The following is a 22921-nucleotide window of genomic DNA, read 5'->3' on the forward strand; positions in this document are numbered from 1 at the left end:
GTTACAACCATCAGGAAACCCTGAACACTGGCTTGTGTAAACCATGTAACTGCACAAGCAGAAACAAATGAGAAATTAAGTCACTAAAACCAATCTGATCAATGCCATCCATGACGCAGCCTTTTTAAGGTTTTAAAAGTGACAGTTGTGGACTCAAAGACGCGGTGTGTGAGAACCCTGTCCTCACTTTGTACATCTGGGCTGTATAACGGCCTCAGCAAGTACCTCACATTTATCTATAGGGAAAGGTCACAGCCTATGCTGTATGATCTCATTGTACCGACTAACGTGGCCTGTCCCGACCAGACTCTCAGGAAGGGAGCCTGGAAACCTGACTATTTGGGGCCCCGAAGTCTTGAGATTCCCATGACTTTTGATAGTGCTATCATTTTCCCCAAGCACCACTCGGAAGTTCTTGTACCCGGTTGCTAGGCAGACCTAACATGATTCCATACTTGTTAGCCTGCCTCCTCCATCAGAAACAGGTGTTTGGTATTGCTCTTCTGACTGACTCAGGTGTGAACAGGAGCAATTTCCTGGGATGGAGCACAGGGCTGCTGCTCTTCAGCTAAACCATACCAGACTTCTATAGAGATTTGAAAGTCTAATTCCTGTGATAAAGGTTTTATATGTCCTCACCGTTTTGGTATTCTGTGGTTCTGTACTCACACCAACTCAGGATAGCATGCTCTTCTCACAGACATCTTTCCTGATTTCTCACAGGTGTCCTCCTTGAGGAATGAGAAGCGAAGCTCCTCCTATCTCATCTCTGCCCCAGAAGGAGGCCCGGTAGAACTCGCTGGCCAGCACCCTCAGGACACGGGAGTGAGCTACACAGAAACCTACTTGAAAAAGAAGCGTGTGTACTAAGCTCCATGTCTCCTGCCCACCTGCTGCGGTCCACTGCAGCGCCTGCTGCTCATCGCTGCCTTAACTTCATTCACACTAGCCATATCCTTTCAATACGGGTGTCTGACTTCCCAGAAGGGGCTGTCGTGCAGCAGGCCGATCAGCCAAATACCCAACTAGCAATAAGAAACATCATTGGTTGAGGGCATTTTCCACTAGCATTAGATGTGTCTTAATCCATGTGAGAACGACTCCCCTGGAGAATCAGCATTCCAATAGTCCTTGTTTTGGGCCTGGGAACAATTTTTGACATCATATCTAAAGTCTGAAGCAATACATGGGAAACTTTAGTTTCCTTAGCCTTAGAATGAATTTCTTATAAGCCAATGTGCATTTACCTTACTCCCCCCTAAGAACAGTTTCAGCTGTAGTCTTTCCTCAAACTGCAAGGGTGGCAGCGCCACCCAGGGGTGACGTTAGACGCTCATCATGCAGACTCCATTAGCTCCACCAAGCCACTCAGTACCAACCCAGTGGCAGAGTGAAAGTGATGTGACTTCAGATACTTCACTTCTGAAGTATCATTTACCATATATACCTTTTGTGGAAAACAAAGTATTTCAGGAAAAGTAACTATTGTATATAATACAAGGGTTAGCGAATACACACTAGGGCCACATGTAGTCCACCACCTAGCCTGTGAATCAGTGAGAACATTTCTAAATGTCTGGAGGTAGGGGAGGACTTACAACATGAAACTGCAGTTTCACTGTCCCCAAGATGATGTGTGAAACACAGTGAGGCTTGCTCATTCACATATTCTGTAGTTACTTTTGTGTCACCATGGGAACTAAGTAGCCTCGAGAGAACTGCAGAGCCTGCAAAAGCCAGACATTTCCTCTCTTGTCTTTTGTAAGATTTGCTAGCCTGTCTTCCTATTCCTTTTATCTCACAGGAGACAGGTACACGGCAAGGAGCCAAGATTTCTCTGCCATTTCATAGCATACAGCAGTGAATGAAGGCCTCATCCCTAGACAAGGCCGAGCCCCGGCAGAGCAGTGCATATAGCCATTCCTGAGGGATGCTGTGGACAGCGTGGGGCAGTTCTGAGCTAACAGGCTCTACCTCACTCTGGTTTATTACTCATTCTTTGGTAGTTGTTAAGCTGAAAAGTAGTGGCCGTTTAATCCAATTCACTTCTGAAAGAACGTTTGTCTTTATTAATCTGACTTTTGACCTCATCGTTTGCTGAAGATCTTGGTATTAAGTGAGCAACCTTTTTCCATCTAGAAATTTCTATTTGTTCATTGTTAAGGGACTGATGAAGTATGAGATCCCAGTGATCCTATTTTATAAGATCAGATCATTAAAATACCTTATTTGGAGGACTTATCATTTTTGACTGATACAGCTCTCCAGCATTAATTATAAACTGGTACGTATGCTACATGCTTTATAATGAATTTTACCTGGCCTAATTTATTGAATATATCAGCTTTCATTGAAAAATGACAGCTAAAAAAATTAAACTAAGATGATCCTACACATGCTTCCTATAAGTGACTGACCAGAATGAGGCCCCAACAGCTGACTAGAGGTATCTCCTTACGCTGCACCTCCCTGCCTCTGGCTGCAGCGTTCAGCCTCTGCAGACAGAACACTAGGAGGCTAGTGACTGCTCTCTGGGAGCTGCAGAGTGAGGAGGAAGTAGTGGAGAGAACTTAGAGACACTTCGCATTCCGTGTGGGTCTGCCACCATGCCAGCCTGTGCCCGTTATTACTAGACAGATGCACAAATCAAGTGATGTTAGTACAAGGTCATTACAACCAACCCCCCACAGTCTACACTTATTTTTCTGTGTCAGCTAATGGTTTGAAATGCTTTTCAAGATGCAAGCTTAATATTAAAAGGCATATGCATGTGAAATTTTTAGTACGTTTATTGTATAAAGAGTAAACAAAGTGCATAAAGAGAGGGCCACAGGTTTGACGTAAACAGGGGCTATGATGATGTACAGCAACTAAACCAACTTAAATGGCAACTGTACTGTTGCTACTAAACTGATCCTGAATTCTCTGGGGGTAGGGCTCAAAAGGTGAAAAAAATATCAAACAAGTATTAAACAGCATTAATAAATTTGCCAGACTCTTGGTCATGAATAACGTTGTGGTTCACATTGAATCATAAACTGAACGTTGTTGATTACCTAGCTACCTCCAAGTCAACCAAGAACTACCTAGTGAATTCTGAACCTCAGTCCGGTGGGCCAAGCTGGGTCTTCTTTTTTGTAGGTTTGCAGTATAGGGTGATGTCTCCTGATTTCAATACCATCGGCAGCTTGCCCTAGGGGATCGTTAGGAAGGAGTAAGCACTGACATTCTTAAAGGCAGGTGTGACAGCATCCAAGTCAGAGGCGTCTGTCTGATGGAAAACTCCAGGCTGTGCAGGAAAACATAGGCGCAGGTCTAGTTCTCAAGAAGTCACATGCAGAGTGTATATGCCAGGCTCCCTCCTGCAGCACAAGTTTGTCCCACAGTGGGTGCTTAGCCAAGAGAACAGCAGCTGTGCCACTGCACAAACAGCTTAAAACTGCAGTCCTACTAGGTAGCAGGAATAGACTTTTTTTTTTAAATAGAAACAATAGTATACTAAGTGGTATCTACTTGCTTGTACTATCACTGAATAGACATTAAGATTTCAGGGCGAGGGAGAGTGTCAGCCGAGTCCACGAGTTATTATCTGAGCTCAGTGTGCCAGCAGCTCAGCGCCAGACGTCCTCTGCTATGCTGCTGATCATTCAGGTGTTCCAAAAGGAGTGCTTAGGCACATTCTAGTATTTTGGTTGTCACTATTCATCACTAAATTTAAGATGTTACACCTTTAAAGAGAAAGTTTCACACATTGAGTGACAGTGTGACATATGCATGTATATGTAGCTCGAGTATTTGCTGAGCAACTTTAGAGGCAGAATACAAACTTTTTCACTTAAAAAAACGTTTTTAAATGGCTTAGGAGAGAAGGACTTGATAAATGGGAATTTAAATGTTGTTCATGCTTCTTATTTTAAAAGTGCTTCAAATCCTTCAATAAGGTTCTGAAAGGTTGTCCGATTAGATGGTTGGAATTCCCAGCATTTTCTCATAAGCTGATAAACCTATGATAAATAAAAAGCAAGAACGGTATGAATAATGTCAGATTTGTGAGATTCTAAAAAAAATACTACGAGGCTAGAAAGTTGGCTTGGTGGATGAGGTACTTGCCCCACAAGTATAACTGAAGTTCAGAGCCATGACACACATTTTAAAAGGCCAGGCATGGGTGGCAGCTGTAAGGCCAACTGGCAGACTAGCAGAATTGGGGGGCTAACCTCAGGGAGAACCTGCCTCCGTAAACAAAACTGGGACAACCAAGGAGACACATACATCAGTCTCTGGCATCCATAAGCATCCACACATTCAAATACACACAATTATCAAGAATAAATTGGAAATTGTCTTTCCTTAATAGGACGAAAGAACCAAGTATTTGAATAACTTACAATACAGAAAACAATAGTTCATAAATGGTATTAGCATTCGTTTAAATCACAGGTTAACTGACTTTCAACAAAACCCAGGTCACTATTGTGACCCAGTAAGAGGGGCAGGAAAGTTACCCGTTTGCCTACCCCCTTCACCACCACGGCACCTCCCTCTGACCAGACAGTTCTGAACATCTAAAGAGCCTAGGCGTGATCCAGTTTAGAATCTAGAAAACTGAAAATGCTAGTGAGTGGGATAAATTTATCCAAGCAATAGCAATGTACCCTTCTGGGAAGGCAGACATGCATAGTATGGAGGCCACAGCTCCCTGAGAGGAGCCTTGCTTGAGCATCAGTATCATCCGCAGCAAGGGGGATTTCTCCCATGTCTTATCCAAGTGGATGCTGTAAACTGAACCTAAGACCCCTGAAAGAGTAGCAAGTACTCTTAAGCAAGAGCCAGCTCTCTAGCCAGTGTAAGGGTCTTCTGTTCTACTACTTCCCTCCCCTGCTGGATAAGTCAGGCTGTAAAGACAATAAAGAGGAAGTTTCCCTCCCATGAAAGGGACACAGGTACCTCATCAGGACAGTTGGGTGGACATGGCAGACGCTTTCCTTCTTTCAGAGTATTCACAAGCCGCGTTACTGTCATCTGGCCATGAGTTGGGCCTATCATTTTCAGGAACAACTATGTAAAATAAAACCGAACAAAAATAAGGTGACGCTTCCAGAAATAAGTAGAAATTAAAGCAACAAAGTTTTTTCTCTTCCATAACTTCAAATGAAAATCTAAAACCCTTATTTACACTCTCAAGGATTGGTCGATAAAAGCAACATCTGAGGGGACCAACCACAGCTGTCAGTTATATGAAAACAAAGCCCCTACCCAATGCTCAAAGCTTATCATCCTCTCTTGAGATGGTACTCACCCTAAAAACCTGGGTCGTCTTACTGAATTCTGTACTTGTGAAGGCAAACTTTGCCAGACAGTGCCAAGTAGCATGCTGTAACCCTCTCCATGTGGCACACTAACCAGACTCCATTTAAAAGGTAGCAGTTAACACTTACGGCCATGGGACTAAAATCTGAATCACAGTAAGTGAGCAGCTCATGCAGTGTCACTCCAAAAGACCAGACGTCAGAGGCGATATAAAATTTACACTGGATTAAACATTCCGGAGCGTACCTGAAAGGAAAGCAGGGAGTGAGCCTCTATTCCCTCCAAAAAAATGAGAATACCTCAGGAAAGCCACTTCTCTGCTCTTCAGGATGTAAGTGACATGTGCCTCTGAGGGAATATGGCATGTCAGTCCATTCATGCTGCCACAGTGCAGCTAACACAGGAAGCAGCAGCCCAGAGGCTCACAGCAGGATGTTTGGTCCCTGCCCTTAAATGAGAGGTTTGTGTTCCTCCTGTCCCAGGGGACATTCTTTTAGAGAGGGAATGATCCCCTGAAGACAAGCCCCAAGTTATGTCCCTGTAGGCTAAGAGTCAGCATCCTCTCTGGCGTCACTATTTTGGTGAATGATGCCTAAATGCCTATACCAGGTGACAAGGTATCCCAGAATTGGTTTCCTGAACACTCCTCGGACAAATCCACTTTCTACTGTCCCAACCTGTCCTACCTGGGCTAAAAAGCAGCTGACCCAGATTCCCCTGATCCTTTCTTGTTCGTCTCCATGGTGACCTTCAGTACAGACTCTATATCCTTCAACTCTGGTCAAGGCCTGGTTCCCAAACTCAGATTCCTTGGCTCTGACTCAGCCACCTACTACAAAACTGCCCAATGACAAACTTGGTTTCAGTTCCCTTCTTATCTCTGTCAGCAGAACAGCACTGCTCCAGCCACACCCCCTTCCTTTCTGCTTTTACCCAATCACACACAGCCTTTCAAAACCCATGCCTGAAGCCTGTGCCACTGTCCCACTAAGTTGGCTGCCTCATCCATAATTCAGGATTTAATGGCACAATCAAGGGCCTCAAAAACACTTCATTTTTAAATGAAGAAGGAAGAATATGTATAGGCTTTGCAGGTGGAGAGGGCTATATGTCTGCATGAGAAGCATCAGGGTAAACAGGCAGCTTTCCGTAAGAAAGGGTTCCAGACTGAGATGGTGGTGGTCAGCTTGTGGCTCTCTAACTAGTGGTTCCTAAAGCCTAGCCAAGTATCCCTCTTGCAGGATCTCCATGACTATGGTTAATGTGTACCTGGGGGTCTATCATCCCTCCAGGCCTTCTACATGGATGTATTAAGAAAGAGCCAGCTTCCTTCACTTGCTCACAGCTATGAGAACTGTGGTGGGTGCTGCCTGCTCACTTGAAGCTACAGAGGCTTAAATGATGATGGCCAGACTCTCCTACTCTTAAAAAGCCAGCGCTAAACCTCAACTGTCAGCAGGGCAGCTGATAAGCACCCAAGCACAGCTTCAAGAGCCTTCAAGACAATGCTAAGCTACAACGCACTGCTGAGCTGGTTTACGTACCAAAACACTGGGCTGTCCCGGTCATCCTTGACTGTGTAGTACTCCTTATCCGTTTCAATTGCTTTGGTTAAACCAAAGTCTCCGATCTTCACTTGGTGTTCACTCTCAACAAGGACATTTCTTGCTGCTAAGTCCCGGTGAACATACTGCCGAGAACCCAAATAGTCCATCCCCTAAGAGAAAAGTGTGGCTCAGGCCCATTGCAAAGGGAAAGAAACGTACTGTTGATAACCCAAACAGTCCGTCCCCTAAGAGAGGAGTGACTGAAGAAGTCACTTCAGGTTGTTCTTTTTATCTTCCACAGCACAATTAGAAAAAAAGCCATTTCATTTCCATATCACTAACAGTTTTTGTTATAAGATTAAACAATAGAAAGAAAGAAAGAGGGAAAGAAAGAAAAAGAAAGAAAGAAAGGAAGAAAGGAAGAAAGAAACAGAGTCTAAGTAAAGCTGTTGACTTAACAAGCCCACTCACTTGCAGAGCAGAGGCTCGTGTTTCATGCAAATGGTGCAGAATTAAGAACACAGTTCACTTATTACATTCTCCCATTGAGGTTTAATTACTAACCATTTACCCAATACAGAATGGCTGCTTTTTAAAAACCAGGCTGTCTTTTTCTGTTTGTGCGTTTTTACCTTACAAATCTGGACAGCATACTTTAGCTGCTGTTTGAGGTTGATTTTGTTCTTATTCTTTGGCAGGTACTCCTTGAGGCTTCCCGAAGGCAGAAACTCCATGATGAGCTTGATCCCATTCCCCCCTATTCAGGAGAAAGTGGCATCAGATGAGGCTGCAAAGAGGACTGAACATGGGGCTCTGCAGAAAGGGCCTAGGGGTGGGGGTGTCAGCCTAGCCCCTGAAGCATGGGGAAGAGCCTACCCACAGGCACAGACACGGGTGTCATGGCCCCAGGTCCTGCCTCATCAGGGTAATGCAGTCCTAGTGCTTTGTGCATCCCTAGACAAGCGATCAGTTTTAAAATCATAGCCCACACCCTTTTACTACCAGTTTTAAAGCACATGCATGAATAGCAGGCTGCCTTGCAGATATGGTACAGTATTAGCAAATACTATTAAGTATTATTTGCTTCCTTAGCTTCAGTTAAGGACAAAGCAGAATGCCCTAGGTAGTACTACATCAGACTAGGAAAGGGGGTGAGTACTTTTAACTTCCTTAGAGCATCACTGTGGCTATCTGGATGGTTCCCAGCATTATGCAGGGATCAGAAAGACAAAGTTCACATCCTATGGCTGAGAAAGAGTCTAGGCGGCCTCCCATGAGGCCTGCAGTTGGTAAGGGTCTTGTTGCTGTGAGACTTCAAAGTCTGACAGCCCACAGAAGCTGAGGACTGCCTTCCAGCAAATGCCCTTAGGACCCAGAGAGCCACTGGGCCTTTATCCCACAGTGTGTACAACATACCATCCTCCATGCAGATTCCTTTGTACTTCACAATGTTCTCATGGTAGAGGTTCCGTAAGATCTCTATCTCCTTCTTCAGGTCAGCTATGTGGTTACCTCCACTCTCAGGCTTCAGGGACTTGACAGCTACCTGTTCCCCTGTATTGTCTCCCTCAGGATCATATCTGCAGAGCTCAACCTTCCCAAAGTGACCCTGCAAGGAAGATGTCCATGCTGTCAGACAAGCTAGATGCACTGAGGAGAGGCCACAAGCATCACCTCACTCTGACCTTAATAAATGTAACTTCTCACTTGAATCTCCTCTCAGCTCAGCTCATCCTCACTTGACTCTGACCTCTGCTACTGAGCGGAGACTAAGAAAGCATCAATCAATCCCAGTTTCTAAAACAGTGTACTCTGCAAGCACTGAGGCCACTTCTGCATTCAGAGGACAACTGAAGCATTCTTTCATAGTCACAGGTCCATGCTATAGGACAGGGCTAGGGGGGCTGAAATGAGCATTTGCACAGGGGATCTTTAAATCCCAAATATGCCACCTGACAGTATGAGGGTGACAGGCAAGTATGAACATGTCCAGTACAGATGCTGCTAACCCAGTACAGTCGTGATATTAAGTGAACTACTGAGAGTCTGTCTATATGAAAACACCAACCTAGGAGCTGCTATGGTCATCCTAGCTGGAAACCCCGTGACTCATGTCTGGCACTCTCCTTATTTAAGGAGTCACAGTATAATCTCGGAAGAGTCAAGAGTTGGAGATGTTTCCATTTAGACTACATCTGTACTTGGCCCTCTTCTACACCACAGAGAAAAGTCAAGGTTCTTGAGGAAGCTGTCCCAGGTCCTGGGTATTTATACTGTCATTCACGTGCAAGTGCACATAAAATGTCCCCTGACAAAGTGCATTAAAGTGCTTCTCTTAAAAACTGACAAAGGACAAAGGAGAATATGGCAGCTTTCTATGCAGCAAAGAAATGCAAACAGAAGGCAAGAGCTCAAGTATAACTTGCCTCTCCCAAGTCACGAATCCTCTTCAGGAAACGCTTTTCAAAATGAGTGGGATCCACCTCTGTTGTTGGCTGCTTTTCTGAAACAATGTCTGGATCTAAGTGAAGAGACAAGGAAAGAGATTAGCCTCCAAGCACTAACCAGGAGAGCCCCCCTCCCTGTCCCAGCAGTCTCTGCCACTGGAACTGATCCTGGTCCAGACTCACTCTGCTCCTCCAGCTTGTTAATGTCCCTCATGATTGCTCGGAAGAAGGGTCTCTGGCTGGGATCATAGTTCATGCAGCGAGTCATGAGGTCAGCTAGCTCCTTGCAAGATGGAGTCACAGGCCTGCAGCGGCTTTCATAAAACCTCTCTTTCTGTAAAACAGAATGGTAATGGAGAGGTCAAGTACCCATGCTCAGACCTTCTAGGCCACACCATCAGAATAACTGCCAATCCCCACTCAGTCCCCAATGTCTGCCAAAAGGCAAATTTCCTCAATGTGGGGTTTTAGTGGCCTTTTTCCAGCATGAGGAAACCACAGTGACATGTCCCAGATTCAAAGAGAAAGGGCACCACCTCCCACCTCCAAGATGCTGTGTTCTAGGGAAGCCCAACAGCTTCTCTGGAATAAATCACACAAGCCATGCTTACCCTACAAAGGTATTCCCTGCAGAGCCGGGCAGAGCTAACAGTGTAAATACCAAAGTGAGGTGAGTTAAGGAAGTCACCGCTGGACAAGACAACTCATTAAGTTCCCACAAGGAAGAGCTCACACATTAAATTTAAAAACTACATGTGCACCATGCCAAAGTAATAGCAGTCAGTCATGCATGGGGAGGGCGAGGGCCAAGCCTCAGTCCTGTCTAGGACAGTACACACCAGGAGTTACACATCATTTAAAACCTCATTTTTATGCTGCAGCTGTTCATTGCCTGTCTCCTTTCCTAAGAACTCAACAAAGGAGTCATATTTATTTCCATTTTATAGACGATGGATCTGAGGGTGAAAGAGGTTACTTACATTTATATATGACAAAGCTCACAGGTCTAGGGGCAGGAGGAGATTCATGGCCACTTTTTTCCACTGTGCAAGGCCCATGAGCATCTGAGATCTCACCCACCTCTTTCTGGAAACAACTGCTCACCTCAATGAGGGTCTTGTCTTTGAGGGGGATCTCTCCATTGTAGCAGATTTCCCAGAGTGTGGTTCCAAAGCTCCACTTGTCAGCAGCCACACTCAGGTTCTTGGAGTCTTCAACACACTCTGGAGCGATCCAGGGGATTCGTTCTATGCACTCTGGAGAAAGACAACAGACCCACCTACAGACCAGCTCCTAGGACCATCTAATATGCAAAAACCTGCCACTGCAGCTGGAAGGGTGGGCCTGCAGCCTATGTAATTCCTGGCCACAAAAGTCCTGTGGTGAGCCCATCACACAGCAACTTAGGTGTTCTGATCAGGGCCAGCACAAAGGCCCTATCCCACAAGCTTGCTTCCCTAGAAGGGTCATCTTTTAAAACCTAGTGTCAAAAGCAGCAGAATACCATAGGACAGAGCCAGCATGGAAGAGCAGGTGTCTGAACAAAGGCCAGGGAATGAAAAGGGGAGGAGTGGGGAAGAAGTCCAGCATACAGAGGCAGGCAGCTACCTACACACATCCTACTCTATGGTTCCACACTGTTAATGTTAAGTCCTTTTTAAGAGGATAGAAGAACTTATTAAAAATTAAAATTAAAATAGCAGCCACATATCTCTTTCTCCTGATAATCTCTCAGACTTCTTTTTTTTTTGGCTTCTTCTAACCAAGGCCAGAGCCAGTAATCTCAAAGATACTTCTGCCATGTCCCCTGGAAATGTCCTTGACTAATGCAGTGGCCTCCACAAAGCAGCCTCCTAGCTATCAAAGAAAGTAGAGCAGCAATGTGGCTCCTGAGCCTAGCCTTGGTCTCAAGCCCATCTAACCTTCCCAACCCTCTTAATCTGTCCTGCACAGCTATGCACCAGTGTCCTGCCATAGCTACCTCAAAGACCTACAACAGCCATATGAAGCACAAACAACTTTCCTGAACTAGGTCTCACCCCCAGATTCACTCTGTAATATGGGCATCACTGGATTACAGGCCTCTCTGCTTATACTAGAGTCTTATATACTTATACTAGAGTCTTATTATAGGGGTGTCTGCCCAAGGGTTACTGAATGATTGCCACATGATGCCCACAAATCAGGCTCCAAAGAATAAAAGATTCCTGCTCCCCCTCCAAAGAGTAGACATTTAGGGCCATTTCAGGGCTTATTCTCTTTCATAGTTTCTACTCTCTTACTACATGACTAAGTAAAATTCACTGTGCTAAGTTGACTAAAACTTAAAGTAGCAGCAGCTTTCACAGACCAGGTCCCTGAGGCTGAGCACAGCCTGGGCAGTACTAGCTTCAGGTCTTGGCTCCTGGGACTGCTGTTCCTTCTAGAGCTGATAACTTGGAATAACTAATCTACTGCAAGGATGACAATCTCAGCAGTCTCTTGGTTAAAGGTAATGTGCTGCCTTCCAAACTGCTCAATGGCTACTGCCGGGTTCCAGAAGACAGCAGTGGAAGATCCAGGGCAACTGGCTTCTGCCCAACACCAATCTGACCATTTCTCATGGACACTGTGCTATGCCAGCACCATCGAACACAGCCCCTTTACCACAAGCTTCTACCTTTCCTCTGTACTATAGCCTACCCAGGCCACAGCAGCAGCACTGTGCACCTGTCTGCTGGCTCCCTTCCTAAAAGGGACTCCCAGCACAGTGCAGCACTTCTTTTGCTAGTGGTCAATGCCTGGTGGATAGAGGTAGTGGAGATGGTTGGGGGACAAAAAGTGAAGATAAGACACGCACCTTGCCTGGTCAGCACAGAGACTGGGATGCCAGGGTCACTAAGCTTGATGAATGGGCCAATGTCACTGTCAATGCCCTCACGGGCCAGAAGGAGGTTTTTAGTGCACACATTTCCATGAACCAGGTCTTTATCTTCCTGTAGAATAAGAAGGGTCTATGTGGTAAGGCAGCCTTGTCTTCTCTGCCCACAACCCTGACCCCACAGATCACTGTCTCCACTAAAGCCACAGCAGACCCCACAGCCTGGTCCACCCATGGATTCTATCTGAGATAGCTCCTGTAATGTCCCTTGGCGCATAGCCCTTGGTCAGCAAAACAGAGATAATGCCTCACAGACTCTGTGCACATTAGAATATGTAAAACCTGCAGCAACTGGCCTACGGTAGGTGCCTACAATGTTAGTTCTAATGGACACAGTGACCCCCCCACCCCATATTCATTAAGTGTACTAAATAATAGCTTATCTTGATTGTCACAGCAGGGAAGAGAGAACCTCAGTTGAGGATTGCTTCCACCAGGTTAGCCTGTGGGCATGTCTGTAGGGGTTTAATTGCTGATTGATGGTGCCACTGTGTACCACCACTGACCAAGTATTAGGAACATGGCCGAGCAACCCCAAGGAAGCAAGCCAGTAAGCACCTTTCATCTATGATCTGTTTCAATTCCTGCCTTGGCTTCCCTCAATAATAGACCCGTAAGCCAAATGAACCCTTTCCTCCTCAAGTTGTTTTTTGTGTTTTATCCTCAGAAAAACAAACAAAAGCAGTCCTGTTCCTCCTCTTGCTGTATATAAAGTCAGTCCCCAACATGATATCATTTTCCTCTAGGCAAGAGTCATAGGAAAGCCTACAGAACAATGCCCAGTTAACTGTTTGCATGAAGCACCCATGCACAGAGAACTCTTTCCTTCTGCATCTGCAACCTGGTACAAACGCTTTCTACCTGCTTGCTTACCAACCAACACCCCTGGCCCATATCCCTTTCATACCCACTCCCCCCTGCCCCAAGAGAACACTCAAGGTCCTGATGGAGATCAACACAAAAACATTCTTACCAAGTAACTCAGGGCACTGGCCAGCTGTTTGGCAACTTTGAACTTCCAGGGGGTAGTAAGTACATCACTTTTCCGGTGCATGAAGAGATCCAGTGGTCCCCCCTCCACAAACTCTTCCACCATGATATCTGCAGACAGAAACAGCCACCTCTGGAACCTTCTGCCTATCTGGAGGCAGAATTCTCTCTCACCTTACAGGACTCTGCTCAGAAACGGGCATAGCCCCAGGTTCTTCCACTTCTAAACTAGATGGCCTCCAGCAAGGGACAGCTTCTCCTGAGCCTCAGCCTGCATCTGTATATGCAAACAGTAACACTCACCTCTCCAGGGACCTTGGGACAAGGGCAACTTGCTAAACAAGGCACAGAAGGCCTCGGCTAAGTGTCTAACACATAAGTGAAGCTTCAGAACAGGGGCCATCACCACTGTTACCCTGTAACAGCACACACTGCAGCACCAAGTTTAGCTTCCCTATAGGACAAAGCTTTCCTACAACACGTCTCCCATGTGAACACAAGAGTAGCCAGCACTACAGAATTTAGAGATCAAAGAGCTCAGGTTTAAAAAAATTCAAACCTCCTTTTCCCAGACATTCCTCGTGGGGGTTCAGACAGAGGTTCTGAGCAGGAGGGCTGGCAGGAGTCTCTCCAACAGGCCAGCCTCAGCTCAGACTCACACTCATCATTCTCAAGCCCTGCCATTCCTCACGAGACTACCTCAAGTCTACACACTTGGGCCCAGAATGGCAAGAGAGAAATGTTCAAGAAATGAGGGCCATCAGGGCCACCACTGACCTCCACAAATGACCTTGATTTCTCCTATAAACAGAAGGCAAAAAGTCCAAGGTGTCTTCAGAGTACCCACCCACCACCCCAGCAAGGGCTATCTGTCCTCTTCAAGGAAGAACAAACTTACTCTCCACATCTCGGACACAGACGCCATAGAGGTACACAATGTGTTTGTGGGAAACCTGTCTCATCATGCTGGCTGCCTCAAAGAAGGCCTGTGGGGAAAAAAGAACAAAGGCACATGTAGGCTCACACCTAAACTGCTAAGGTACCATTCATTCACCAGTGGATCCCAGAAAAAGTCGCCAATGTTACCTCCCAGATTTAAATACTGTTCTCCTAGCTGTCCAGTGTCATGGACATGCCTTGACCTCTGGGCCACTCTAAGGTGTGGGATTTATTTAGAAAATCCAACAATGCAGAGTAAGGCTAGTGGCATGAGCTTCCTACTAATGTTCCCACAGCCATTAGGCCCACCTTACTCTCATCTAAATGTCATGAAATACCAGGTTTACCACTGTTAGAACAAGCAGGCAGTTACACTTCCTGCTCTACACTTAGCCTTGGTCTTCTATAACAGTCTGAGAATTCCGGGTCAAGTCATTTGATTCCTATGGACCTTAATGTTGCCAAGTATGAGCCTGGGAAACCCCTTCAGAGTTGTGAGACCCCTCTGCTTGTTCCAGAGACCTACAGCATCACACAAGGGCTTTTGGTAGCAGGGAAGGGGGACAGGACAGGACAGGACAGGACAGGTACAGGAGGCTGCTCCCTCCTCATCATCAGTCTTCCCTCACTACTCACACAGCTAGTCTGGCTAAGACGGCACTGGAGGGAGGAACTCTGAAAGACAAGGCTAGGAACCACATGGCCAAAAATCAGAGGTTTTCCCAGCCAACTCACTACCCCAGCTCCAGAGAAGGGGCACACTTGCCAGAGAAATGTCCCGGTGGCTGGGGTCTAGGACTTTGAGGATCACTTTTATCTTCTTCTCCTCAGCAATTCCTTCATCATCCTTGTAGTCCAGCAGGGTCCCAGAATAGATATGTGTTCTTGTGCCTCTGCCAAGGTGCTCGCCCTGAGGAAGCAAGCAGAAAGTTGTCTCTTTACCATGCCTTCATGATGGCTCAGGTCAGGGCTGAGTCCTCAATAGAATACTGAACACAGTGGGATGGGGCCAGGGCAAACATCATCTAGAGTCTTCATCAGGCCTCTAGGAAAACACAAAGCTCCTAGACATGCACAGCACTGACATTTCCTTGACCCAGTGACAACCCTACCCCTGAAAAGCAGCTTGTTCTCCATCTCAAGAGTAACGCTGTAGCCCAGCTGCAGTCTATCACAAACCTATGAACAGTATCTAACAGCCAGGTCTCCAGCGCAGACTTAAGGAGTTACTCTGCCAGATGGCATCTCTCCTCTCAGGCTGCAGGACAAAGTAAAGGGGCCTTATCCTCTCACACTGATGCTGACTGGCCTTTAACTAAGATGTATTCCTTCATGGTGCTTGATCTCAGCCTAGTCTCTGTAAATGGAGTAAGAATGGCACCTGCTGCATAATGTAGTGAAGCAGGTACGGAGCTTAGGCATAAAGGCTTCTGAAAGACACTCGGTGTGCAGAAACTTGACTGTTGAGCCCTGTGTTCTGTGTCAGAGCCTTTCAGGCCATGCTCCATTCCCCCACTCCCTACCCCACCACTTTGCAACACCCACCAGGACATGCCTAAGCAGCTTGGGAAGCATAAATCATGTCATCAGCCTGAGCTAGGGAATGGGACGGTTTTTCCTCACGGTAAGGAAGGTGACCACAGCACCAGACAAATGAGACCTACCCATGCACAGAATGATCTGTCTGTCTCTAAGGACCCTTCCAGAACTGAGTGCCAGTACTTCTGACTTTTAATTCCTAATGTTTAGAAATCAAAATGTGATTCATAAAACATAATACTGGGCTGCTAATAACACTGGCCCCACAAAGCTGGTAGATTGGAGCTTTTATGGAAGCTCTTGTAAATACAGAAAATGGATTGTGGTCGATATCTAGGAAGCCTGTTCCCTACAGAAAGAGACACCACTGTTAATCGGGTATATTAATTTACACAAATACCACTGCTTGTTAGCTGTCACAGCAGAGTGGCCATTTATCCTCCCTGTCTGCTGTACACTGGCAAAGTCCTGCAACTATTCATTAGAGCTGCATCTGTCATGAGGTGATCCATCAGCATTATGGGAAGCTGAATTCCCAGAACATCCCATAAAAGGCATATGCTTTTAAGACAATTATTCTTCCCTAGAAGAAGACTTAATTCCAAGGGCTGGGTAACAGAACCCACAAAGACCAATGTCTACTTCAGCATCCTTCAATACAGTTCTCTGTCTGAGCAGAGCCTTGGTGACTCATCTTCTGGTGCTCTGCTTTAGTGTCCTTCCCTAGGAAATAAGCTCTGCCCTTCCAAGACCAGATTTTGCTTAATCATACATGCCACTGAGGGTGGCAACTACCTCCAGCTGCATAAGTGCCTCTGTGGGTCTGGCTTAGTCTGGAGATTCTGGGTAGCAAAGGCTGTCCCAGGAAGGCTGGGACGATGGTCCAAGCCCTCCAAGGGATCCCTTTCCAAAGCCAGCTCTTGTCCTGCCCTGCCCTGTGGTCTTTATTCTCTTCTCTCTATTCCTTTCGGAAGTCTCTTCTGAAAAAGAAAGGCCTCAAGCCCCAGAGGTTCTATTACACAGCACTTTGTGGGGTGGGGACCATCAACCCAGACTCCATTGAGAACAACCTCTACTGACATGCCAGTGATCCCATACCTCTATCCAAGGTAGTCCACACCTCCTCATTCATATCCATCATGGATTAGTCTCTCAGGGGAAGGCCATCAGCAAGACTGGGTAAAATGAAAGGTGGGCCTGGGTGGTCTTAACTCATTGTTCTCTTTCCCCTAGAATTTCCCCAAAGCAGCTTTTATCCCCTGCCCACCTGCCTTCAATCTCTAAGGGTTCCCCTATGGGGTGTGAGAACCAAAGCTGGACAAAGACCCTTAGTGGGGACTTACTTGTATAATATCTTTCTTAAGGATCCGATCAAAACTCAGCTGGCTCATGGAGTAGACAGGCTGCCACTCCTGGGCTTTCTTAGTGGCTACCAGCAGATTGGAGATTTCTGTGAAAAGATCAGAGGATTATAAGCACCATTCTGTACTGACATGGCTAGCCATTGTGTGCTGAACCACGGGGCTTACCGAACGCACGTGTTTGCTAGTTACATCCTTGAACAAGTCTATATCAGGTAAATGCTTAATTCATACCCTCCAGGAGCTCACAGGCTAATGACAGAGTCAGCATGAGTCAGCAAGCATATGGAGAGCTATGATTTAGCCAAGGTTCGCAGAGCAGGATCTGAGGTGAAGGAAGGTTCCTTTGGGAAATGAACATTTAAATCTGAGAATGGCCAGGTGTGGTGGCACATGCTTATAATCTGAGCACATTGAGGGCAACTAGTGAGTTGGAGAATAGCTTAACCTGTCTCAAAAATAAAAAAAATTAAAAAAATTAAAAAAAATAAAAACAAATGACAAAGGTCAGTCTCAAGAAGCCAGGGACTGTGTCTGTCTCATTTTCTGCTCTATGTCTACAGCCTAGAACATAATGAGTGCTCAACAAGTTACCTGGCTTTGTGTTTACTTTTCTTGAATCAAAACCAGGACCTTGTGCATGCTAGGCAAGCACTCTATTTCTCAGTTCCCAATAAGACTTTGTTAAATGTAGGAAGCACCAGGGGTGAACTGAATGAGGAAAGGCAGATGCCTTGAAGCTAGTGAACCCTATGAAAAAGAGAAGTACAAGCTATATGCAGATGAAAGCAAAGGCAACCTAGAATAAGGGCCCTAGAAGTCTTGCTAATGAAGTGACAACCTCTAAGCATGTGTCTTAGGAGCAGGCCATTTCCCAAGCTCTACTAAGTTAAACAGCAAATGCAATGCATGCCTAGGTCTGCCAGGCCAGGGTTCCATGGGCTCTAAGGAATTTCTCCTCTGTAAGCTGCCTTCCAAATTCAGACATAGTCAGAATCCTCTGGGAATCATGTAGACCTGACATGAGCCCTGAACACATCAGGGACATCCTTTAGCTGGACCAGTACTACTGGGGAAGTGACAACTCATAGCTCATCTCCCTGTTCCACTTTTTTGCACTGGACGACAATGAGTTTAGGAAGAAATATTCTCTCATGGGAGTTCTAGTTCTTGGATTCTGATAAGAAAGTTCCAAAAAATCTGTAAAAATTCCAAGGCACAGTTCACAGAACCCACACACAGACTAGTGTAAATAAACTGCTAAGCAGTAGGTTACAGCATTGTTTACATGACTACAATAAGGCCCTCAAATCTTCTTAGAGGAGGACTGTTTTTTTCTGATTACATTCATACATTCTGGTTTTTGTTTACATTCATATGTTCTGTTTCCTCTATGCTGGGTACAGTTCTACAAGAAACTGTTAACTCTTGTGCCCAAGCTCAAGAGACAGGAATTGTTAGCATCCTTATCTGTACTCTAGATCAGAACAAAGGCTCAAAGAGGCTCAGCAACCTAACCACAGAGCTTGCTAAGCCAGAGAGGAAGGCTTCACAAAGCACCCAGGAACAGCTCTAGTCTGACTTTCCTGGGGTACAAATCTAAGTAGCAGACACTGGCTTCAGTCATCTGGGCGCTCCTTTTTCTGAGCCCACTCCTTGCACTGTTCTCTTTTGACTCTAGCCTATTCCCTGGAAAAGTATAATTTAAACAGGCTCTGTATAGCCATCTTGAGGAGGGAAAGGAGTCAAATACAATGAAGCTATTTGATTGGTGACATGAGGGCAGGCAGAGGCTGGGGCAGACCATCTGGGAATAAGAGAGAAGGATGAGTAGCTTCTGGCTTGGGTGTCTGTGTGTGTGACTCAGAGTACCTGCACTACGCCTGACCTTTGAGAGGGGGAGCCGCAACATAAGTATGTTTTTTACAAGAAAGCTGTGCCCTCCTCAGGTTGCTAAGTGAAACAGATGAGACCATGCCCAGACAGAAGAGCTTTGTTTAGTATGCAGTAAAGGATCCACCACTGGCAGCCACTGTCATCAGGATCAACCACCACCCGAGTCTTCCACCAGAATGCTCTAGCCTTGTTTATCAGAATGCAGACATCTTTCACAAGGAGCAACTAAGTGGAAATCAGCAGCATACCTGCCTGTACTGAGGAGGACCCAGAGGATAGGTACTGACACATGTTCAGGCCTAAGTGCGGGGCCTGACCAAGGGCTTACTTGTCTATCATATGCTTCTGGCTGGCCTCCTGCCTTTTCCCTGGCTTTATTTATTCCACAGAGATGTATATTCCAGTGTAAAACCTCGATCAGTGTGTCCGGCACTGGGAACCATACAGTTAGAAGTGCAGAGAAACTGAGCAACCTGAAACAATACTCTTTGTGTCACACGTTCCTGATTTTAGCACTTCTCTAATTTGCAGGTTCTGAAAACTAACACAGGAAGCTCCACACGGGGCTCCTCAGCTTTCTCTCCCTTCTCTCAGATGAGAGACACCCTGTGTCCCAGAGGTGGCTGACCACAGTACCTCTCCCTATACAAAGCATATGGATGGAATGGAGAGGAAATATCAGTATATTCAGGTGAGACAGGGTGTTCAAATCTCCAGTCTTTGTCCTTGAAGTTTTGGCCAAGCATCCTGACTTCTAATAATTAAATGGTGTACAATATGAAAGGCCTTCAAACTGGCAGACCAAACAGTTACTAAGATGCTAGTAGCCATTATTATTATTCACTATCACTACTATACCATTAGCTACAAAGCCTTGAGCAAGTCACTGAATATCCCTGAAACCAACTTCCTATGTGGGAAAAAAAAAAAAAACAATAAACAATAAAATAGTCACTAAACTACCTTGAACGTAGTAGGTACTTCTACAGTGGAAGCTACTCCAACATTATCACCTGATGGGACAGTCCTGCATAAGATTTGGTGTGCATTCTAGGCTTCCCATGAATCACAGAGCAGTGAGTGAATCCCAGACCTTCAGAGTTCTTAAGCAAGTGAGAAAAGTAGACAGAAGGCACTCTCGGTGCTCCGTTTCAGAAGAGCCTCAGGAAAAGCCACACAAGAGGTGTTCAACGCTGTTCCTACACTCTTCCCTCCAAAGCTACTGGCTTCCAGATCTGTGCTGTTAGAGGTGATAACTATATCAGAGCTCTGGACAGGTACCCTTCAAGGAAAGCGCATCCTAGTCACCAACCTTCTCAATTCTGTGGATGTTATCTTCTCCCAAGGACCATGATCCCTAGGGAAGTAAGATCTTCTTTTAACACCAGAAGGGAGGTCAAGTGAGTAAATAATACCACTGGGCTTTAAAGCCCTACGGAGCTCTGAGGTCTCATGCCCAAGAGGCAGGTGTGTTTTCACCCTTTGTGGCACATCGGCTAGCATGAAAACAAAGGCTGCAGTTACTCTGAGGCTGGCAGGTAACCCTATCTGATCAACAAGAACACAAGGCCTTCCTCTTTCACCAAATTCAGGAACTCTCCTTTTGCTGAGACTAAAACATAATTCACACATTGGGAACTCAAAGCCCTGGGCTAGAAGGGTAGCTCAGCTGAAGGGCAAGCACTTGACTTGTATGCATGAGGCCCTGTTTTAATCTCTAGCACTTTTAGAAAACCCAGGCCCTTTCTACCCATTCCTTAGGAAGACTCAAAGATAATCTCCTTAAAGAACAATATAGTCTCAAAGAGCCTGTTCCAAGACTAGTGTCAAGAGCTTGTGTTCTACCTTCTCTTCAAGGTCTTAGACTTCCAAGGACAGATCCAGCAAAGGCAAGACAGCCATGTTGGGATGGAGAAACAAAAACTCTAATATATGAAGATCTAGTATTTGGTGTTAGATTTGACTCTAAGTTGCCATGACTTTCCAGGAGACTCATTTCATTCTGTAAGATGAGGCCCTTGGCAGATAACCATCAAAGCATCCTTTCACACTCACATTCTGAGGCAAGGAGCCTACCTCAAGGAAATGAGCTGTGCTTCCCTGGCCCCTTGCCTGGGTCTTACTTAGTTCCTGCTCCTTCTGTAGGTCCCTCTGACTGCAGAGAAGGCTGCAGTCCCTTGGTATGGCAGCCAAGGCCTCCTGTAACTCCAAATCTGTTCTCCTCAGTTCCATTTCTCCTTTCCTTCTCTACTTGACAATGGTCTTCTATAAGCTCCCTGCAGCTCCTGCTTTATCCTGACACATTGGTTCCTGCATACTCCACAGCTCTGATGGGCAGGCCTTTGCCCAACTGGCACCTCCCTCTCCTCACCCAACACTCAGGTTAAGATCTGCCTCACGACTCAGAGATTTTGACTCTCTCTCTCTCTTCACCCTAGGGATGTTATCTATCACTCATCAAATATTGAAGTGGTCTCAGTGATCTGTAATATTATCTGCACTAGACTACACACCCTCAGAGAACAGGGCCTGGGTCTTCCCATCTAACATAGTTCCTTCGCCCTCAGATATGCTTCTGTCTAATACATAAACCAAACTGAGTTGTCAAGCCACTTTACTCAAAGAACAAAGAAATCTCTGCTTATTAATCCTAAGCAGTCTCTTGTGTAGTCTTACTGGGGTATTGAGGAGAGATGTACGTCTGTTATACAGACAATACTAGCACTAGAGAGAAGAGATGTGACACGGGGACAGACCCGAAACACAGCATTCTTTAGCCCACATGGGTGAAGCATCCCAAGTAGCAAAGGACAACCAGAGGGGCACAGCTCGGCTCTAACACAGAGACGAACCTCGAGGCTTAGGCTGGCAGCAGCGTTTCAGCACAAAGCTTATATTGTCCGTGCGCAGAATCTGCTTCTTGAGGTGGTTCATGAGGTCTCTCAGGCTGGGAAAGTGGTCAACAGAGCCATGCAGGCTGTAGCGGCCCTTCTGCACCTCAATCTGAAAGTTCTTGAACTGCTTCTGGCCACCCAATACCTGCCATCCACAAAAACAATCATATTTAGAATGGAATCAGGAAATGTAATACAAGGGGACACTGAGCAAGAAGGTATAGAAACTGTGTGTCTAAAAGTATCCCCCAATAAACTTCATCAACAAACCAACTAACCAGTACGTCAATAATGAAACAGAGCCCAGGAAAGTAAAAGGGATCCAGCACATCAGTATATGGAGAGCTTACAGCTACAGAAATGTCACTTGGGTTTTGACCTGTAAGATGAAGGCCATGAAAATACATCATAGGACTGTTGCAAATTAAAAAAAAAAAAAAGTAAAGTCCACACATTTTAGAATGACCAATAGTTGAAAACTGAACCCTAAATGGGTATCTATATCACCTCTTCTCTGGCTTGCAGAACAAGGTGGGAGAAGGTCAAAAAGAATGTTCAGAGGAGGAAGGGGTGGAGTATTAGAGAACCTTTTTTCCTGGCACACCATGGCTGTTGCACTCTTGAACTCTCAGCGCTTGTGATTATCAGGATAAGACTGGGAGGGTTAACATTTTATCATGGAGGGGAGGAAGGGATTAGGTTTCCATCCCTCCTGATGATATAAATACAGTAAGTAGCTGCTGGGGAAGGAAGGGACATTTTCTTTAGTGGTATAGCTACTAGGATGGATCCTGTGTTCCTATAAGCAATCCTAATTATACTCAGTTGGTCATCAAAAAAAAGAAAAAAAAGACATTAATGGAAGAAGGACTTTCTGAGAAAAGATACAGGAGTTGGAGGGGGCAAGGATCACGGGAGGGTGAAAATGAATTTATATATACACACATATATATGAAAATATAATAAACCTATTATTATGTATAATTAACATATGCTAATTTTATAAGAAAAAAACATTAGTACTTTATAAAGATTAACCATTACTATGTATGAAATAAAAACTGTGGTGGCTAACTTC

At 45.5% G+C, this 22921-nt stretch overlaps 2 protein-coding genes across 3 annotated transcripts in view; one reads left to right on the forward strand and one right to left on the reverse strand.

Annotated features, from left to right (window-relative positions):
• Positions 1 to 2986, forward strand: part of Raver2 (ribonucleoprotein, PTB binding 2) — an 81419-nt gene extending 78433 nt beyond the window's left edge. The window contains exon 12 of one of the 2 annotated variants that reach the window (XM_031377948.1): positions 724 to 2986. In XM_031377948.1, coding sequence (XP_031233808.1) covers positions 724 to 870 — 147 coding nt within the window. In that variant the 3' untranslated portion in view covers positions 871 to 2986. The remainder of the gene's footprint in view (positions 1 to 723) is intronic. The other variant, XM_031377949.1, reaches the window with a different exon arrangement.
• Jak1 (Janus kinase 1) overlaps positions 2772 to 22921 on the reverse strand; it is a 123703-nt gene continuing 103553 nt past the window's right edge. Inside the window, exons 11-25 of the mRNA XM_031377947.1 lie at positions 21802 to 21988; positions 17036 to 17142; positions 14920 to 15063; positions 14113 to 14200; positions 13198 to 13325; positions 12144 to 12279; positions 10409 to 10560; positions 9488 to 9638; positions 9284 to 9378; positions 8274 to 8466; positions 7490 to 7614; positions 6855 to 7027; positions 5439 to 5556; positions 4948 to 5058; positions 2772 to 4004 (exon numbers count right to left, since the gene is read on the reverse strand). Of these exons, the coding sequence (XP_031233807.1) occupies positions 3909 to 4004; positions 4948 to 5058; positions 5439 to 5556; positions 6855 to 7027; positions 7490 to 7614; positions 8274 to 8466; positions 9284 to 9378; positions 9488 to 9638; positions 10409 to 10560; positions 12144 to 12279; positions 13198 to 13325; positions 14113 to 14200; positions 14920 to 15063; positions 17036 to 17142; positions 21802 to 21988 (2004 nt within the window). The 3' untranslated portion in view covers positions 2772 to 3908. The remainder of the gene's footprint in view (positions 4005 to 4947; positions 5059 to 5438; positions 5557 to 6854; positions 7028 to 7489; positions 7615 to 8273; positions 8467 to 9283; positions 9379 to 9487; positions 9639 to 10408; positions 10561 to 12143; positions 12280 to 13197; positions 13326 to 14112; positions 14201 to 14919; positions 15064 to 17035; positions 17143 to 21801; positions 21989 to 22921) is intronic.

Source organism: Mastomys coucha, unplaced genomic scaffold (genome assembly GCF_008632895.1).
Source record: "Mastomys coucha isolate ucsf_1 unplaced genomic scaffold, UCSF_Mcou_1 pScaffold18, whole genome shotgun sequence".
Taxonomy (NCBI): domain Eukaryota; kingdom Metazoa; phylum Chordata; class Mammalia; order Rodentia; family Muridae; genus Mastomys; species Mastomys coucha.